Raw genomic sequence first — 13,181 nt, 5'->3', positions numbered from 1 at the left:
TAAATATTCATTGCCAGACAATTTTTGAAAAAACAGAGTAGGCGATATGATGCACAAAATTGTCCCAGCTAGCAAAAAATATCCGCAAAACTTATTTTTGCCGCCAGCCCTAAGCACATTTTAAGCGGTTATAAAACCATAATAGCCTAGATGTGAATTATATCAAATAGGCTATTGTTTTACTCCAAAGTAGGGGTTATAACAGATTCTTGATTCCATTAAAGCTTTAGAAAATGACATGTAAATTACTTTGAAACTCCGAACAGTATATGTAAAATATATAGAATTATTTTATGCACTTATGGTGAACATTTTTACATTTCTTTGATGTTTGCACTTGACTGGAAATGTCGTTTATGTGTTTAATTTTTTTCCAACCTCGATTTTAAATTTATTTTACCTTTAACAGGTGTGAGGGATCAATTTGCAATTGCGACCTGTACAAATTAATGTTTAAGAAAGTGTTAAAGCACAATCAATGAAGTACCTCCACCTGTCGACAGGGGCAGAGCAGAGGGAAGACAAATTGTAAACCGGAAGTTACCTGTTACATTTCTCCGTCTGTGTTGCTTCACTCGCCAAACTTCCGTTGCCAACATGCGCGCAAACTTTAAAAGGGTATGAGCAGCTCCTGGACGATCACTCGTCACACGATTTTGTTGCGAGAGGATCAAGATTGAGATTTCAGATAGTCATCGACTACGATCGTTTAAGTAAGTACATGTTTCATTTTGTTGTAACGCAATATGTTGGGGTTTTTTTTTCATTGTTTTTGTGTATCTTTTTTAAATCTCTAGTCATCTTTGTTCAGTCGAGCTAAATTAGCTTAATTACTATTAACTTCTGAAATAGCTACTTAGTTTCTTCCAGGCGTCGAGTTTCTTTCTGTTTATACGAGTATGTTTTCAGTTAGTTTCCTTTTTTTACACCCTGAGTTCAAGCATGTCCTCCATGTAGCCAAAGCTTTACATCCAGAAAGAAGTTTAACTTTTGGTGTTTTCTTACATAAATTGTTTGTCTAAACAAGTATGCTTCTAATCCGCTAAAGTTGCTAGCAAGTGTTAGCTAACACATGCTGTTTTGCCTTTTTTACAGTACACACTGAGGTTAAGCAATGTTGTTAGTATGCTGTTTACCTGCAGCTAAAGTGGCATTAACAATGTGGTTTTGTTCACGTTTTCTTTCAGATAACTTGACCAGAGCATAACTTATCTTCACCCAAGAGACCTACTGTTGGACAATAGTTTTGGTTTTAAAGGTAAATGCATTTTTAGTCACGATGTCTAGTTACTGGGCCAAAAGGAGAAGAATATTGAAAGGAGTTGAGAGGGACAAACAGGAAATTGCATCTGCAAACGAAGCTTTACTTGCTGCTATTCTCAACTTTGACCAAGGAAATCCTCCTGTTAATGAACATCAAAATGCAATGGCTACAACAAGCCACAGACAAATGGTTACCCCTGAAGCACGGGAAATAACTGCATCTCGTGTACAGCGTGTAACTCCCCTGGCATCTCGTGTACAGCGTGAAGTTTTCAGCTACGAAGGTATATTCTAGGCCTCGGTCTTCGTGTAAATATTGAAAATAGTGCCTTTAGTTGTTGTTTAAAAAAATGTATGTAGATTTTCAGAGGGAGGACAACCAAGCCCTGAGGGAGGACAACCAAGCCCTGAGGGAGGACAACCAAGCCCTGAGGGAGGACAACCAAGCCCTGAGGGAGGACAACCAAGCCCTGAGGGAGGACAACCAAGCCCTGAGGGAGGACAACCAAGCCCTGAGGGAGGACAACCAAGCCCTGAGGGAGGACAACCAAGCCCTGAGGGATGCACAAGCAGGTAAAAACATGCACTCTTTCTTAAATTTCACTTTTTTGTATGTGATGTAGGTCCAAATTTACCATATGCCTTTCTTTTGTTGTAGCTTCGTATGACAGCGGCTCGCTTCAAGAGCAGGTGAAGCAAGTTGCGTCAATGTTAAAGACGTTTGCTCGCACTGGGCAGTCAGGTACAACTCGCAAACAACACATGTGGTTTCCCAATTCCCATTGGGGCCACCTGTACATGTTGTAGACCTAGATATAAATGTCATAGTTTAATAGTTAATGGACCAGAACTGACTACTTTATTATTTTATTCTGGGAACCCCTGTAGGTGCAGATCAGGCCCTAATCCTGCGACGTCTTGGAGAGTTTGGCGATGTTGTGCGTAGCATGGAAAACAAAATGGACACTATGCTACAACATTTCAGTGCCAATGTGTCTGTTGGAGAGATATCCCTGCCAGGGGATTTGTTACTCCCCCTAGACACCCAGGAAGATTTGGTGTTGCTTGATAACACTTTGAGGCAGGATAAGGAGCTCCAGGAACGATTTGTAAGTGTGCTAATTTCACCGTAGGGTAATCTAAAAAGTAAAATTACGAGTGTACACTGCATATACAATCTCAATCCACAGCCTGTCACATTTTTATGTTTGACTTCAAAGAAATGTAATTTGTAACACTTTTTGAATTTTCAGCTTCGGTTTTTGGCAATCAAATGTGGGAGGGACCTTAAGACAACCGTGTGGAGAATGCTTAAGAGTATCTTCTCTAATCAGCTTTCCATTACTACAACCTGGACCGGTGTAGGGAATAAAGTATGTTTTAGAGACCTGTTCCTGAAGACCATTGTTCAAAGTATGTTGGATATTTTTTTATATTTAAATTGATGTGTATTGCCTTATGCTATTGAAATGGAATGACAAATTTGTATTTTCTACAGGAGCTATCCGGAAGAACCCGGCAACCCGGGATGCCACTGACGAGGCTGTCCAGGTTAATGTTACACGTTACCTGAAAGGGGCATCTGACCGTGAAGGTGGTAAAAAGCGGCGCACTGCTGAGAGGGACCCACAGCCGACCCCTTAAACCTAGGTTGACTTCTGACACCCCAGCATCAATGACTACTGGAATTTAACTGGACTACTGACCCTTTCTTTATCCCGCACTCAACATCAAGACCCCTAAAGATGCCAGAAGTGTCACACTACACTCACCCAATCCACACTTCACTGTGGAAATTACTTATTTTTTTATTTATTCTATTTATTCTATTCTACCGCCATGACATGTACCTTACTATCCTTCTGTTAGAAATTACTTGTAAATGTGATGTTATACCTCGAATTATTTGGTATCCTGCACCATCTTTGGTACCAAATATCATCATTACTTGATATGTTTACTGGTAGCCTAATTCTTTTCATCCCAGAGCTGACCTCTTTAAATTATTAACAGTTATTGTAAGTGTTCTAATTTGCCTGTAATGTTTTTTACCAACTTTTTTTTGTAACACCTGCCTGTTCTTTAGTACTTTATTTTATTTTTCTGTTATTTATATTTCAGTGCTCTTACACATATTGTTTCAATGACGGTTACTGTACTTAAATGCAGAATAAAAATTCCAAATTTGAATTTGTCTGGTTTGATCAATAATTATTCTTGATAAACTGCATGATATAAATATACATAATAAGCGGCGGCAAAACGCACTAAAATAGCGTTTGCCTCCGACGAGCCGCGGAAGAGCCGCCTTCAATATAACGGCGGTTGGCCCGCGAGCCATCCAAGCGGCTGCCGCCGGCGGGGCGCCGTCAGACGCGTTTGCGTTTACGCCTTTCTGACGCTTCTACTGCCGCCGGTGGTCCGCCGACTCATTGCTATCTGGGTAGATGCACAAAATTGTATTGTAATTTCGAGTACACCAGAGTCCTATGCAGTTATTCTTGCCTCACTTAATGCTGCAAAGTGTCCTCCTTTTTGGTGTTATGGAAATGGCCACTATTACGTTGTCAGAAAAGGTGAGTTTGTGATGTATAACAAACGAACGACCATCATCATCAAGTTTTGTGAAATGAATTAAAATCTTCATAAATCCAGGCTGAGTTTGCCACGTTTAGCCTAAATAATAAGACAGATAGCTTGCAGACAAGCAGCCTGCTACTATTTTTTTGGTAGGTGGGCATTAGGCAAACTAAGCTACATGTCTGCTGATAGTTAGTTTCTCACATTTCGTTTTAGCAAGAAGAATGAATGATGGAAGCAATGCATCACATTAATTATTTTATTCTAAATGGTTAAATGCCTAAATCCTATCACTATTTTGGATAATGTTTGAAGCCAAGATGGCCACTGAGAGGCGGATTCAGGAGAGATATATCAGGGAGTTATGTTTTTCTGTGTTATTATTAGTACTAGTTAAGGTGATTGAGTGCTGTATTTCAGTGTTTTACCTCTTTATATATATATTTTAATAAAGACCCTGTTATTCTCAGTCATTCATATAGCCTGTGAGGTTTTTTGGGGGGGGTGGGGGTTGCCCTTTTTTCAGGTCAGAGCAACTGCCCCTCAAAATTCCTGTGCACGTCCCTGACCCCTGTGGTGCGCGAGGTAATTGCAGGGGGTTCGTGAGTTAGTGTACAGCATGTCTATCTGTGTATAGCTTATTCAAGCTGTTTCCATTACTTTGGGGAAAAAAGTTAATTGTAAAGAAATGTTAAGGTTTAAATACTAACAAAAGTTATGTCAAATACTACTGAAAGAAACTTCAAAACAGAGAAATAATAAATGTGTTTTAAGTTAAATATGCAAAAGTGCTATTAAATTATTGAAATAGTTAGGCTACTTGAAACCTCAATGGCTACTTCAAGTAAAAATAATTATCTAATGGTTCTTACTGAAAAGATTTTTTTAACCCTGCTCTGTGCATTTGCATGTTCGAGAAACTGGTGACTTCTTCCATCTAGTGGCTAACAGTGCCATTGTGAAGTTAAAGGGATTCTCTCATGAATTACTCACCCTAGTTGTTCTAAACATGTATACATTTTTTTTCGGTATATTTTGGAATAATGTTAGCAACCAACAGTTCTGCAGCACCATTGACTGCCATAGTAGGAAACCATTTTAGTAACTTTGGATCTGTTGAACACAAAAGAAGATATTTTGAGGAATGTAGGGAAACAAACAGTTCTGGTGCACCTTTGACAACCATTTAAATGTTTCCTACTGTGGCAGTCAATGGTGCTTCAGAACTGTTGGTATAATCAGATATACACTCACCTAAAGGATTATTAGGAACACCATACTAATACTGTGTTTGACCCCCTTTCGCCTTCAGAACTGCCTTAATTCTACGTGGCATTGATTCAACAAGTGTTGAAATGTTGGCCCATATTGATAGGATAGCATCTTGCAGTTGATGGAGATTTGTAGGATGCACATCCAAGGCACGAAGCTCCCGTTCCACCACATCCCAAAGATGCTCTAGTGGGTTGAGATCTGGTGACTGTGGGGGCCAATTCAGTACAGTGAACTCATTGTCATTTTCAAGAAACCAATTTGAAATGAATCAAGCTTTGTGACATGGTACATTATCCTGCTGGAAGTAGCCATCAGAGGATGGGTACGTGGTGCTCATAAAGTGATGGACATGGTCAGAAACAATGCTCAGGTGGACCGTGGCATTTAAACGATGCCCAATTGGCACTAAAGGACCTTAAGTGTGCCAAGAAAACATCCCCCACACCATTACACCACCAGCACCACCAGCCTGCACAGTGGTGACAAGGCATGATGGATCCATGTTCTCACTACCATCTGAATGTCTCAACAGAAATCGAGACTCATCAGACCAGGCAACATTTTTCCAGTCTTCAACTGTCCAATTTTGGTGAGCTTGTGCAAATTGTAGACTCTTTTTTCCTATTTGTAGTGGAGATGAGTGGTACCCGGTGGGGTCTTCTGTTGTTGTACCCCATCCGCCTCAAGGTTGTGCGTGTTGTGGCTTGACAAATGCTTTGCTGGATATTTCAGTCAAAGTTGCTCTTCTATCAGCTTGAATCAGTCGGCCCATTCTCCTCTGACCTCTAGCATCAACAAGGCATTTTCGCCCACAGGACTGCCGCATACTGGATGTTTTTCCCTTTTCACACCATTCTTTGTAAACCCTAGAAATGGTTGTGCGTGAAAATCCCAGTAACTGAGCAGATTGTGAAATACACAGACTGGCCCGTCTGGCACCAACAACCATACCACACTCAAAATTGCTTAAATCACCTTTCTTTCCCATTCTTACATTCAGTTTGGAGTTCAGGAGACTGTCTTGACCAGGACCACACCCCTAAATGCATTGAAGCAACTGTATATAAAAAATATATATAATTGAATAATCAGAACATTATTCCAAAATATCTCTCTTTGTGTCAACCGAACAGAGAAATGTATACATGTTTGGAACAACTAGTGCGAGTAATTCATGACATAATTCCTCTGTCCTTTTAAAGAGTTGCAAAGATACACATAAACTTGATAGGCCTACTACAATTTATTGAATACAATAAATATATTTAATCACCAATTGGAGTATTACTAATAAATAACCAGTCAAACATATTGAATCTTTATCACAAGCATTCTGTGGGCCTCTTCAAATTTCGAGGTAAACTCAGTTCCGTTTCAGTTAAATCTTCTCTTTTCATCTTTCGCAGAAACTGATACCCCACAGTCAGTTATAAGTACTACATCATTGACAAGAAATGGCCATTTTGATAGGTTTTAAGATAAAGGGGTTAAAGAAACATCCAGACAGCATACACGGACACAGACCCTATTGTGCAAGGCCTTTGTTAAGGTTTTATCGCGCAGAACATCTGATCCAGCAGTGTGACTCTCCCTTTATGTACAAAGTCCAACTGATTAATCCAGAACTGTCACATTCATTCACCGCATCTGATCTGTGCTGCTGACAGAACATAAAATGGACTTCCTATTGTCAATCACTTCCCTTTCAAAAACAAGACAAGACTACAATTTCAACAAGTGTGTAACTTCCAACATTTTCATTTGGTTTAAAACATTAAAAAATGCATTTTAAAGTGAATTAAGGGAAGTACTTGAAAAGGTCATAAACAGGGTGTGGGGTTGTGACATTGATTTACCTGCCGTATGTTTGCTTGTCTGGCTTGTTCAGCGCACGTTGGGCGTTACTCGTCCATTTATAACGCATGACTCTGGGGCTGGCATCTCTCTCTCTCTCACACACACACATACACATACACATACACATACAGACTACATCTGGAACAAGCATCTTTCATTACACGTAAGTAGCCTATTTCTATTCTCACGCATTTAACATTCTCCAAAATATGCGCTATAGAGCTACTTTAAAGTTGCTTTGTGACTTCCGTCTTGCGATTTGTTTATCAGATAACCATGCACTCTCCACCATAACCATGTGTTGTTACGCTGTGGATATTGACAATTTTGCGTAAAGCGGCACAGATAGTGAAATGTAGTTGCGCGTTTGGCCATTCGTGTCATTAGGCTACAGAAAGAGATATTTATATTCCAACATTACGGTGAGTTATTAACTTACAACCGGTGTTTCTGCTGTTATTTTAAAGCAGTGATCGCAGTCATGGAGGGTTTGGCTCGTGCTAACAGTTCGTTCGCGCTGGATCTCTATCGGGCTCTGAGCGCGAGCAGCAGCGCGGATGGAAACATGTTCTTCTCTCCCCTGAGCATCAGCGCAGCGCTTAGCATGGTTTATCTGGGGGCGAGAGGAGACACGGCCAAAGAAATGGCAAAGGTGAGGATGGGAGTCGAGGGACAATGCATTTGTTGTGTAGAATACATTGCACGCAACTTACTTAAAAATAACGGCCGGAAAACTAAAGCATGTCTCTGGATAGGAAAATGGGGTGGGGCATTTTGCTATCAAAAGTAAACACTTGCATAGCGTGAGCTGAACACAGAGCAAAGCACGACCACAGAGATATGTCGCCTTGATATATCAGAGATATAGTTGCTTGTTATTTGTCTATAAACTAAATTCAGTAGTGAAGCCTCTAGTCCTCATAGCGAATGAGATAAGTTGCTGTGTCAAACATAGTTTCGACATATCAATAATATTCTTTTTTTTAGTTTTATACTTGACTTTCTGATTTTAACTTAAGTGTTTAGTATTTAGTTTTAGGTTTAATTAGTATATTTTAGTGATATCATACAATCTATACAAAGCAAAACTTAGATAAACAACTCTGGTTCACACCTTGCAATGAAAATACACAGAATGGGATACTTTGTACACGCCCTTTACAGTACAAATACTGTATAAACTTGGCCTCTGAGTCATACCATGGCTTGTTATGAAATACTGTAAAACTACTACAGGTTCTGTAAAAAATGTAAATAGATACTGTACATACTGAACAGCAATGATTAATAGTTAATAATGCTTTATCAGCATCCAAGGTGTCTTTCTCTTCACAGGTTTTGTCATTTAATTCTGCCTCTGATGTTCACTCTCATTTTGAGTCACTCACCTCAGCTATCAATAATCCATCAGCCTCTTATATACTCAGACTGGCCAACCGCCTCTATGGAGAGAAAACCTTCAGCTTCTCACGTGTAAGTCCATTCTGCTTTTATGATAAAGACATATTGTTGCTCTTAAAGTGTTTTACCAAATTCAGTATAACAATAAACAGCAGCAATATTTATATTTAAAAAAAATATATACCAAATAAAATTACACTTATTTGAGAAAACTACAGTACATCCATATGTAAGTTAAGTTTGCGCTGTTAAACAAATGCATGTATAGGCATATCTCGTTTTCTCACAAAGTGATTGTGTAATTTTCTATTGGCAGGATTATTTGGACTCCACCCTGAAGCTGTACCATGCTGAACTTCAGTCAGTGGACTTCATGGGAGCATCTGAACAGTCAAGACAGATCATTAACAAATGGGTGGAGGAGCAGACAGAGAGTGAGAATAGTTCCATATAAAATGGAAAAATGTACATTAATGAATAGTTTTTTTAATAATAAACATATAATGACATGCATTTGTTTTAAGATAAAATCAAAGATCTTCTCAAGCCTGATATGGTGACAGGAATGACCCGACTTGCTTTGGTTAATGCCATCTACTTCAAAGGGAACTGGTTGCAGAAATTTAATGCCCAGGAGACCAAGGAAATGCCATTTAAAATAAACAAGGTGTGGATCACATTTACATTTCAGTGCTAAAAATGAATTAGCAATATATTCATTTTAGAAATCAATCTTAACACAATTAACACACATGCTTTATACAATATTAGAGGCCATACTAAAGTGATACTGTAATTTTGTTGTCTTACACATTGGTAAATGATGTTTATTTTCCTGGTATAAGAATGAGAGCCGGCCAGTTCAAATGATGTTCCAGAAGAAAAAGTTTCCCTTTAACTACATCCATGAGCACCGTTTGCAAGTTTTGGAGTTACCATACGTAAAAGAAGAGCTCAGTATGTTTATCCTTCTACCTGAAGAGGCACAGGATGGCTCTGATCCTCTACTGAAGGTGAAGTAAACTGATTAAAATGTGCTTTTCACAACGACCATTCCATCTAGAGTAGCATGTTGAGAGACTGAATATTTGTGTGTGTTTTACAGCTGGAACACGAGTTAACCCTGGACATGCTACTGGAATGGACCAACAGGAACAAAATGGACGTCCACACAGACATCTTGGTTCATTTGCCCAAGTTCAAGCTGGAAGATGAGAGCTCCTTGGCAGAAACATTGGCTGGGATGGGTATGATTTCTGTGTTCCAGGGTCCATTTGCTGATCTGACAGGCATGAGCAGTGCAGGTGGTCTCTACCTTTCATCAGTGGCACACAAAGCCTTTGTGGAGGTTAATGAAGAAGGCACAGAGGCGGCAGCGGCTACAGCAGGCATGGTGTCTTTTTGTATGTTCAGAGAGGAGCATTTCATGGCAGATCATCCCTTCCTGTTCTTCATCAGGCACAACCCCACCAACAGCATACTTTTCCTCGGGAGATTCAGAGTCCCATCTTAAAGATGTATTCTAGAAACAACAAATACTATTGTTTTATTTCAAAGTAGTAGATTGTTTCAATGCATTTTATTTCAGTGTTTTGGATTTAGATTAGAAACAAATCAGTTTAGTTATTCTGTAGACATAAAAGGCATCAGAATGTGAAGATCTGTGTTCATATTACTTAAATAATGTTAAGGAATATTTCACTCAAAATAAAAACGATTTTTATCATAAATGTCCAGGCTGTTCTTTTCTGTGCAACAAAATTAGACGAGGACTAGTAGCTGTAAAGCTCCAAAATTGGATCAAGTGTATGACACAGCTTTCCTGTGGCCAGTGGCGCAAAAAGTGGGTATGCGCTATATGCGGCGCATGGGGGCGCCGCACCATGGGGGGCGCCAACGCGATGGTTTAAAAATGTGAAATAATAAAAGTTATATACATTTTAATACAATTTATATAAGTTAGTGTGTATATAAAAAGTTATATACATTTAAGAGGACTAACAGGCTAGGCGGCACCGGTGCCCTCATAAGATTCCATCATATAATTTATTTAGACATAGAAGGGTAATATCGTGAGTGGGCGGGGCGCCGTGAGTTACGTTAAGTACGCAGTAACGTTGGTGAGTTGTCGTTGAAATTTGAATTTGAAAAAGATGGATAAACCAAAAAAGCTGTCGGGGGCTAAAAATAGAAAAAGAAAGATGGAAAAAGGAGACGTCCTGTCAAGGGATGCGACAGCAGCTAAATACGTGGATGGTGAAAGGCAACAGGTAGGATTCAAAATGTGACGTCTATTCTTGCAAATACAATATTCATGTTAGACTAACGTTAGCTAGCGAGCTTGCTGAGCAACCGACCGTGGAATCATGAATAGATTTGCTACCAAACTTGGAGGCTTGCAAATATAAATATTGACTGGCAAGTGTTTGCTAACTTAATGCAAAATAATGTTGCTGCTGATATCTACATTTATATTTTGGTTAAACCCTATTGTACCAATGCCATGCATGACACATCTAAATTTTATTAAAGTAAAATAAGAACCGGTAAATATAGGGTAGCATGCACAATAAATGACTAGAAGCTGGAAAACATTCCTTATGCAATAAAGCTGGTTTATCATGGATTTTATTTTACCATTAGCTTCATGTTAGCTCAGCTGTGCTGTCAGACATCCAGTCTACTTTACATCTGCTGGGTGACATGGAAGCTGCAAGGGCCACATAAAGATCTGTGCTATATGTGTATGTATGTATGTATGTATATATATCAGCACAGACCTTTAAACAGAGAGAGATGTGACCCTGTAATTACTTTTCTATATGTATGTGTGTGTGTCATATTTGTACTTGTAAAATCCCAAATGTTAATGTAATTTCAACACCAGCACAACCTTACTGCATAATAGTTGTCTTATCTGATGCCATCCCTAGGCTGATTAAAAAAAATAATTTAGGCTGCTATATTTAACAGCAAAGTTCATTTTATTCAGGTGTGAGGATGGTGGATCAGGAAAGACAGGGGAAAGCAACAGGTAGGTCTAACATTAGCTGGAAGTGTAGAGGGAGCTTGATACCAACTTGATACCAACAGATTAATTCAACAGATTAATTTCTTAATATTATTAATATGGAAAAGGTAGGGGTGTAATGGTTCACAAAATTCAGGGTTCGGTTCGATATGATACACTTGTGTCACGTTTCGGTACGGATCGGTACGTTTTAGATACGGCAAAAAGAAAGAAATGGCAGAGAGATTGCCATGAATACATTTTTATATATTTGTGTCCATATACCATATAATTATGGTAGGCTTATAGTAGCTGTCTGATATACTTTTAAAATAAACCTTTATTATTTCAAGCCCATACATGATGATGTCCGGCACACTTTTTTATTTAGGGGGGGGCGCCAAAACTGTTTCTGCATACCCCCCTAACACTGAGTAGTTGCGCCCCTGCCTGTGGCTCAGTGGTTAGAGCGTGGCGCTAGCAGCAACACCAAAGTCATGCCTTGCATCAAATGGGATTACACATACAAATGTATAATACAATGCAATGTACATTGCTTTAGATACAAGCTACTTATAGGTAACGAACACAAACCGAACATTTCTTATGAATTACTCCATAGCAGGACTGCAGTTTAAGTAGCTGGGGGAACCTGATGAACTCGGTTGAGTGAGGTTACGGGGATGTTCGCATTTCATAACTTCTAAATTACAGCATTAATTTAGGGATTAAAGCCGCGTTCACGCTTGACTTTTCCTTCCATTGACTTCCATTCATGCGCATGCGATTGCGACAGACCGGAAACGCAAGCCCGTCCAACGGTATTTCGCTGCGTAGCAAAGTTAAAGTTTGTTTAACTCTGGCCTGCGAATTCACGTCACGTGGGTGCGTGAGACCGACAGATCGAAACGTCACAGCGTGACCTCTCGGTACAGAAATATAAAAAATGGAGGAATGACGCCCCGGCCATTTTCGTACCACCGTCCGAACGATCTTCGCATGCTCAGAGTCAAGTGTGACCGCGGCTTTACACCTTTTCTGCTGCCAACGAGCTGTAGCTACTAAACTGTTCACTTAAATGTCACATATTAAAAGCAATAATGCTACAAACTTCGATGGTAAGCACCGGAAAGTATTGTGAACGTTGCATTGTTTAATATTATATATTTGAAATATGTTCCACCGTCATCTCCAACTCTCTCAGTGAGGCTCTTTAGGTGGGAGTGAAAAATTAAGCATATGCAAATGCAACTATTTCCATTTCGAGATTCGCAAGCTCCCGGTAAGCAAAGCGTGCGCGCGCAGAACACCGTGGGAAATTATCCCAAAATGAAAAAACAATAATTAGGGTCTTTATTTCGTTTTGGTTTATTTATTTATTGGATTTCCCGTTTCAAGTTGAAATAAGAAAAACGTCGTTTTTGTGCAAATAGAAAAACGAAATCGACTTGTTTTTTTCTTTTTCCGTTTGTTATTGAAAACTAGCCTATAATCAAATGATCAGATGACACGGACCGGACCTGTACGGCAGAAGCACTGACTTTTTCTTTAGCAAATTCTGAATTTAAGTGTGTGCACAGCATATTTACCATTTCTTTTCAAACCACGTTTGTGAATCGTTGTAGCTATAAATAAAGCGTCGATTTTTATAACTCAAAATCTCAATATGACAGGTATACTACAAACATGTTACAAGCTTTGCTTTTTTGGTTCCTCTTCAAAAAACGTTGGCGGGTGCTTTAAACGAGATGCTGCTTCCTCATTCTGATGATGGCGGAACGGAAGTAGAGAATCA

General features: G+C 39.3%; 2 protein-coding genes across 3 annotated transcripts; both read left to right on the top strand.

Annotated features, from left to right (window-relative positions):
• The first annotated feature begins 573 nt into the window (after positions 1–573).
• LOC306904469 (uncharacterized protein) lies at positions 574–3,451 on the top strand. Its single transcript, XM_079474400.1, has 7 exons — positions 574–713; positions 1,188–1,547; positions 1,624–1,836; positions 1,922–2,005; positions 2,152–2,372; positions 2,517–2,676; positions 2,762–3,451. Exons 2-7 carry the CDS (start codon positions 1,280–1,282, stop codon positions 2,905–2,907), a joined length of 1,092 nt encoding a protein of 363 aa, XP_079330526.1. The 5' UTR covers positions 574–713; positions 1,188–1,279; the 3' UTR covers positions 2,908–3,451.
• A 3,279-nt stretch (positions 3,452–6,730) lies between these two features.
• Positions 6,731–10,110, top strand: LOC306904468 (leukocyte elastase inhibitor-like). 2 transcript variants are annotated; one of them, XM_079474398.1, is made up of 8 exons: positions 6,731–6,855; positions 7,007–7,138; positions 7,443–7,627; positions 8,311–8,448; positions 8,693–8,810; positions 8,901–9,043; positions 9,222–9,389; positions 9,482–10,110. In XM_079474398.1, the coding sequence occupies exons 3-8, from the start codon at positions 7,457–7,459 to the stop codon at positions 9,887–9,889; spliced, it is 1,146 nt and encodes a 381-aa protein (XP_079330524.1). In that variant the 5' UTR covers positions 6,731–6,855; positions 7,007–7,138; positions 7,443–7,456; the 3' UTR covers positions 9,890–10,110. The 2 variants fall into 2 exon arrangements, with proteins under 2 accessions (XP_079330524.1, XP_079330525.1); XM_079474399.1 differs by having other exon boundaries at positions 6,754–6,855; positions 7,446–7,627.
• The last annotated feature ends 3,071 nt before the right edge of the window (positions 10,111–13,181 follow it).

This window comes from Barbatula barbatula, assembly GCF_947034865.1.
Source record: "Barbatula barbatula genome assembly, chromosome: 15".
In the NCBI taxonomy this organism is placed as follows: Eukaryota; Metazoa; Chordata; class Actinopteri; order Cypriniformes; family Nemacheilidae; genus Barbatula; species Barbatula barbatula.
Note: the sequence above shows the minus strand (reverse complement) of the source record. Positions and strands in the feature narration are given on the sequence as shown.

Excerpts from the sequence above, each read along its gene's own strand:
- LOC306904469 (XM_079474400.1), top strand. The coding sequence starts at position 1,280 with ATGTCTAGTTACTGGGCCAAAAGGAGAAGAATATTGAAAGGAGTTGAG. Across the intron at positions 1,548-1,623 it reads TGAAGTTTTCAGCTACGAAG|ATTTTCAGAGGGAGGACAAC; the intron begins GTATATTCTAGG and ends AAATGTATGTAG. Across the intron at positions 1,837-1,921 it reads CCTGAGGGATGCACAAGCAG|CTTCGTATGACAGCGGCTCG; the intron begins GTAAAAACATGC and ends CTTTTGTTGTAG.
- LOC306904468 (XM_079474398.1), top strand. The coding sequence starts at position 7,457 with ATGGAGGGTTTGGCTCGTGCTAACAGTTCGTTCGCGCTGGATCTCTAT. Across the intron at positions 8,449-8,692 it reads AAACCTTCAGCTTCTCACGT|GATTATTTGGACTCCACCCT; the intron begins GTAAGTCCATTC and ends TTCTATTGGCAG. Across the intron at positions 9,044-9,221 it reads TGCCATTTAAAATAAACAAG|AATGAGAGCCGGCCAGTTCA; the intron begins GTGTGGATCACA and ends TCCTGGTATAAG.